At 30.8% G+C, this 6,528-nt stretch overlaps 1 protein-coding gene across 1 annotated transcript; it reads left to right on the plus strand.

Annotated features, from left to right (window-relative positions):
• The first annotated feature begins 2,393 nt into the window (after window positions 1-2,393).
• Window positions 2,394-5,043, plus strand: LOC125819283 (stemmadenine O-acetyltransferase-like). The gene is made up of 3 exons (XM_049498751.1): window positions 2,394-2,857; window positions 4,096-4,624; window positions 4,700-5,043. The coding sequence occupies exons 1-3, from the start codon at window positions 2,402-2,404 to the stop codon at window positions 5,032-5,034; spliced, it is 1,320 nt and encodes a 439-aa protein (XP_049354708.1). The 5' UTR covers window positions 2,394-2,401; the 3' UTR covers window positions 5,035-5,043.
• Window positions 5,044-6,528: the final 1,485 nt, after the last annotated feature.

Consider the following 6,528-nt stretch of genomic DNA (forward strand, 5'->3'; position numbering starts at 1 on the left):
ATAAAAGCATGAATATAATATTATAGTACTATAGTGACTATGAAGGGTAACTTTGGATAGAATCTCGTGAAACAAAAAATATGAATTTATATAGAAAAGAATGGAGGAGTACAATAAGATACTTAACTTTCATATTTAATATTAAAGGATTATGAATATGAAAAGTTGAAAATTATGAGAGTTATAATTATATGCATATTATATCTAATAAAGAAGATATATTATAGTGGAAGAGGGTTATGAATATGAAAAGCTGAAAATTATGAGAGTTATGAATATATGCACATTATATCTAATAAAGAAGATTTATTATAATAAGGGGTGAAAAGTTGAGTAATTGAATATAAAGACTTTATGAGATATTAAAAACAAAATAAATAATTAAATGAAGAAAAAAGGTCAAAAAAGAGAGAAAATAAATAAATATGAATGGAGGCCATAGAGAGGTGTTAGATATGTTGGAATTATTGAGCGAGTCTTACATTGAATATTGTTAGGTGTGCTTAGCTGGCGCATAGTTGAGTATTACTCTCTCTCTCTCCCAATTTATGTGACTTACTTTCATTTTTAGTCAGTCCCAAAAAGAATGACACATTTCTATATTAAGTAACAATTTAACTATAAAATGTCTATTTTATCCTTAATGAATTGATTTACAACCACACAAATTTCTATTATTCATTTTGGACTACAGTTTTAAAAGTCTTCTTTTCTTTCTTAAAATCCGTGTCGAGTCAAACTACCTCACATAAAATGGGACGGAGGTAGTAATTAAAACGTAAACCTCGTAGAACTAAATCTCACATTCAAGACGTTTTTCAAGTGGAGCAACAAGTACCAAAATACCTTTTTTTTTTAGGATAAATTACTTAACTACACAATCTTTCTTTCCATATTTTCTAAAATTCCCTACCATTTCAAAATATTTCAAAAATCCCTCTTTTCCTCTTTTTCTCTCCTTTTTCGGATACATTATTCCCATCCCTCCAATCCAACGATTTTGTTTCTATTTTCACACCTAAAATCACTCCCATATATCAACAGTTACATCCATCACTCCATTTTTTAATTTCAAATCTATTCTCTCTCAAGTTCATCGATTTGAAGTTCCTAAAGAGTTAGAACTATTTCTTCATCAATTTTTTTCTTCCCAATTCTTCAAATGTCATTTTAAAAAAAAAAAAAAGTTTTTTCATCTACAATTTTTTGATACATATGAATTATGCTCTCTCTTTTTAGTATGGTACCTTGTGTATTTGATTTTGATGATGAAAACTTTCATGAAAATAGATCTAATCAACTCATTATGATTCTAATGATGATGATTGGGCTAGAAATAGATCCAAAAGGTTGTAAAATCCATTAACAATGGCGAATCGTAATATTGAGAAGACGAAGTCGAAGAAGGATGAAACTTCATAATAATCGTAATATTATTGAAGGTGTCATTTTCAGAATATGAAAGTATAACGAGTATTAGATTAAAATCTATGATACATTATACATTATATTAAGTTGCAGTGTGTGTCATATACAAAATATTAATACTATATTATCAGCACACTAACTCAAAGATCCAAAAACACAATACATATACGTCAAACTAGTTATGTATCAATTTGTAATTAGTAATGTATCACAACTTATATATCAATATACAAATTCAAAATAAGACATAGCAAATCCATACAACTACAATGGTTGATTTGAAATTCACAAAAGAAACCGTTTGCTCAACAATTATTTCATCACTATTATATCGTTCATAACTCAGATCGATCACCAAAATTCCTGAATATCTCAACAAAAATCGATATATTCATATGTATTTTGGATCTGTTATGATTTGGGACAGATGGAGGAGAAGAAAATTTGAATTCTCTGAATCTGTTACGGATCGAAATAGATTGATATCAATATGTTTTGCTTGATTCGTGGGATTGATAATTAATTTTATATTTAGATTCCTTTTTAAGCACAACACTTAAGTTATTTAATGTATCAGAATTTATGTATCCGGCTGAATATAATGTATCCGGATGCTATAATTTTTAAGGGATTTTTGTAAAATAGAAAATAGTAGGGATATGATGTAATTTAAGTTTTACACTATGAGATTTTTGTAAGTTATATTTTTTTTTAACTTTTCGACGTCTCAAATATTGATTTGGTGAGGGCCATTTTTTGCCTTTCCTATATTGGATTTCAATTGATTCCCATCCAATGAATGAATTCGCTGGCTACAATAAGTTAGTCACCAACTTCTGTACATTTTATTAAATGGATTCACCATTTATTTCCCTCAACTATATTTCTGCCTCTCATTGTACATTTCAATATCCTTTAAAAAGGGGGTACACAAGAGATGTAACCGTATCACAAATATTTGATAAACTAAAATATGGATGTTAAAGTTATCTCCAATGAAAGCATCAAGCCTTGTATACCAACTCCTCAACACTTGAGGAACTACAAAATTTCTTTTATAGACCAATTTACTCCGTGTTCATACATTCCAGTCATCTTTTTTTACAATGCTAATGACGATGTTGATCATGAATTAAAACCGATGCAGGTTGCCTTGGCTGAAACCTTAAGTTATTACTACCCTCTTGCTGGTAGATTCAAAGATGTATATTCCATTGAGTGCAATGACGAAGGCGTTGTATACGTTGAAGCTCAAGCAAACTTTAATCTCTCAAAGTTTCTTCAAAATCCTGATATTCCATTTCTTAATAAGTTTCTTCCTTTCAAAGGCAATTGCCTAGAGCCAAGTTATAATCAACCTCTTGTTGCTCTACAAACTACTACATTTGAATGCGGTGGAATGGCCATTGGAGTTTGCATGCTTCATAAGGTTACGTCGTCTATTCTTTTACATAATAAATACTACTTCCCGTCCCAAATTATGTCAAATTTGTGATCTAAAATAAACATTAGTTGTTATTTGCATTGTATGACTATTAAAGAGAAATTTTGAAGTTGACATTCTTTTTTGACATTGAAAAAGAAAGTGTGTCATCTAAAGACAGAGAGACTACTAGTTTGTAGAGTAATACTTCCTTTGTCCCTAAGAAAATAATAATAAACATAGTAAATTTACCATTTTATCCATATTAATTGATAGAATTTCAAATTAATTTACTCAAAGCTAGAGCTGTCAAAACGGGTCGCCCAGCCCTACCCCGCCCAAGTCTTGCGGGCCAAAGAATTTGATGGGCTTCATTTTAAAGGGCTGTAAAATGGTCAACCCGGCCCAACCCCAGAAGGGTCAAGGGCTGGGGCGGGCCGACCCTCTTTTTTAATGTCAAATCAATGTCACAACAGTAACATTGTTTCAATAATTCTAAACAAAATCTAACAATAAATATTTAATGAAAAAAATAATAATCTCTTAAGTAAATAATATCTGAAAAACAAACTAGTAAACTAAAGAACACTTTTGACTAAAACTTTAGTTAGCAATACATAATTACTTAAAGTATTTTGTTAAATGAAATCAAGAAACTAATTTAATTGTTCAAGCCATAAAACATTCTATCACATATAATATAAATAGTGTTTACTATCCAAGTCTTATATTCAAAACTAAATAATAAAGAAATTCATGAGGTAAGCTCCTTAAAAAAACTCCACAAACACTTATTTAGGTTTTCTAGTTTTTTATTCTTATTTTTTAATATTTATTTTAATTAAAATTAAATAATTTGGCCCATGGTCCGACCCCGGCCCAGCCCCGATCAAGCCTCAAGGGCTAAGGGCCTAATAGGGTTGGGCTTATAAGCCTCAATTTTAAATGAGCTTGTAAAATACTATCCCAACCCTACCCCAATAACGGGTTGGGTCAGGCCGACCCCATGGGCTAAGCCCTTTTTTACGGCTCTACTCAAAGCATTAACTTTCTAAATAGATTAAGGGTATAATAGATAAAAAAAATAGTTTTTTCTTGATTTGTAAAAAATGATAAATAAAAAAGGATAAGTAAAAAGGGATAGACCGATGGAGTATATATGAAGTGAAACTTTCGTCTTTTATATATGTATGCATGTTTCATTCTCGTAAACCTTTCTTCTTACTTTTTGTCCAACATAGCAGGTTGTAGATGTATCGACGATGAGTGTTTTCTTAAAAACATGGGCCAAAATTAGCCGTGGTGAAGGTGATAAAACACTACATCCAGATTTCACTTCAGCAATATCATTATTCCCTCCTATAGAATCATTACCAACAAAATTCATTACGGATTTCGACAACTTCTACTTCCAAGGCTCAAAATCCCCTATGAAAAGGTTCTTATTTGACTCCAAATCAATAAAAGCTCTCAAAGCTAACACATCAAGTGAAACCGTTCCATTTCCATCAAAAATTGAAGCATTGACAGCTTTCATTTGCAAACGGATTGGTGCAGCCCTCATAGCCAATGATGTACCAAAGACTTTAATGATCACTCATGCAGCTAATCTAAGGCCTCGAGTCGAGCCACCTTTGCCTCAAAAAACATTTGGAAACCTTCTCTGGTTAGCATTTGCCTTTTATGATCCTTTAGACGCTAACAATGACTTGCCTGATTTGGGAATACTGCTAAGGGAAGTGTTTGCCCAATTAACTGCAGAAAACATTAAAGGTACCTACTGTTTGATTTTATTAATTGTTGAAATTATAAAATTTTGAGCTTATACTTTTATTTACTTAATTACAGATATAGACAGCGAGTGTGTGTTTGAATCTTTAAGCGAGGTGCTTGAAAGTTTGTCAACAAATGAAAATATAAAGACTTATAGATTCACAAGCTGGTGCAATATTGGACTATATGATGTTAATTTTGGATGGGGAAAGCCTGTTTGGGTTGCTCATATGGGTGATTTGCCGGCTGCTAATGTCAGATCCAAGCAACAATTTGTGTTTATAGAAAGTGCGTGCCGAGAAGGGATAGAGTTGTGGGTTGCTTCTGATGATGAAGAGATTAGGGTTCTGGAAAAAGATGCAGAGTTTCTTGCATATGCCAACCCAAATCCAAGTATTTGCATCAACTAAACCTACTTTTTTAAGGGCTCAGCAAAAAGTAGTAATTAACTTGTACTTTTCTGTCCACTTTATGTTGGGACACAGCTGTTATCTGTCCACTTTATGTTTTCTTGTGTGTACTGTTAGCTTTTCAATAATGGATTGATTGAGATGTTTCAGAATCGAGTAAGCATTCTGCATTTCATACAATGGTTACTAAATAGAAAAAAAGAAAAAAAAATTGTTGTAATATTAGTTTATGATGGATTATTGAATTGATATTTAAGGATATAAATCAAATGATAATTTTCTAATATTACCATTTGTTATCAAAGCCATTTATCTCTTAGAAAATGTAAAGTAGTAAAAAAAAAATTATTCGAAAGAAGGATGATTCTAAAAAAAGATAATGAATACACTCTTAAACTTTGAAAAAAAATTCTCAACAATACACCTATTTTGGATTAGAAGGAGCTAGTAACACAACAACGGTAGCTTTATAGCTGATTCTTATTTTTCTAAAAAAAAAACGTTTACTCAAATCGAATCTTAATCTGAACCAAACATATTAAAAAGAACAGATATTTGGTGTTATTTGGTTAAGTTTGATTTTAAATGTTGAAAATCGATACATCTATCCATCATTCTCCTCACTACTCTCTTCGGATAAGCATTGCCTGAGTAGTCAATACAGCCAAAACATGTCCTTTCTCCGTTTCCAGCCACTACACCCTTAGAGCCAGAAACCACAAAATCTCATCCCCATCTCACTCTCATCGTCTTCTCCAAAGCAATAACCAGACCGTGAGCTCTGACGAATGTAGAAATCAAATAAATTCTCAACAATGCGTCAAGTGCAATTTTGCCTCCTTCTTTCTTCAAGTTGTCTTCTTCTTCCCCAAGCTACCTTCTACCTTCTAAGTATATATATACTCTGATAGTATCAAGAAAGAAGAGATAGTGCTTTAGTGAAAACACTACTAAATTACTTGTTGATACTTATCATAAATATGATACGGTTCATATGCGCTGAACCTAGTTAACAATAACTCAAGAGTCACACATTATTGTAGTTTTGCGCCCCTATGTTATGCCGATTTGATAAGTTTTGAATTCCTATTGATATTTTGTTATTAATATGACTTTTAATTAAATATATATTTCATCAATTATCATGTTTAAATAAATCTAAACTATATATTTTTTTTTTATTTTTTTTTTTGTAATATTTCAATAATGGTAGACAAAACTCAATATACATTAGATATGGTAGACATCGACATCTGATAAAATCATATAGTTCATAAGTGTTGATCATAGTTAATAACAACTAATAGAGTCACAAATGTTGTACTCTTGCACACTTATATATGTTATGCTGATTTGATAACTTGCAAATCATTATTTATATTTATTATTAATATGATCTCTAATGAAAACAAATCTGTTCATTATTATATTTAAATACATTTAAACTACATATATAAATAATTTTTAAATATACTTTGAAATATTTTGATAATG

The sequence above is a fragment of the Solanum verrucosum genome, unplaced genomic scaffold (assembly GCF_900185275.1).
Source record: "Solanum verrucosum unplaced genomic scaffold, falcon-dt-bn FXZP01000207.1, whole genome shotgun sequence".
Taxonomy (NCBI): Eukaryota; Viridiplantae; Streptophyta; class Magnoliopsida; order Solanales; family Solanaceae; genus Solanum; species Solanum verrucosum.

Excerpts from the sequence above, each read along its gene's own strand:
- LOC125819283 (XM_049498751.1), top strand. The coding sequence starts at position 2,402 with ATGGATGTTAAAGTTATCTCCAATGAAAGCATCAAGCCTTGTATACCA. Across the intron at positions 2,858-4,095 it reads GAGTTTGCATGCTTCATAAG|GTTGTAGATGTATCGACGAT; the intron begins GTTACGTCGTCT and ends CCAACATAGCAG. Across the intron at positions 4,625-4,699 it reads AACTGCAGAAAACATTAAAG|ATATAGACAGCGAGTGTGTG; the intron begins GTACCTACTGTT and ends ACTTAATTACAG.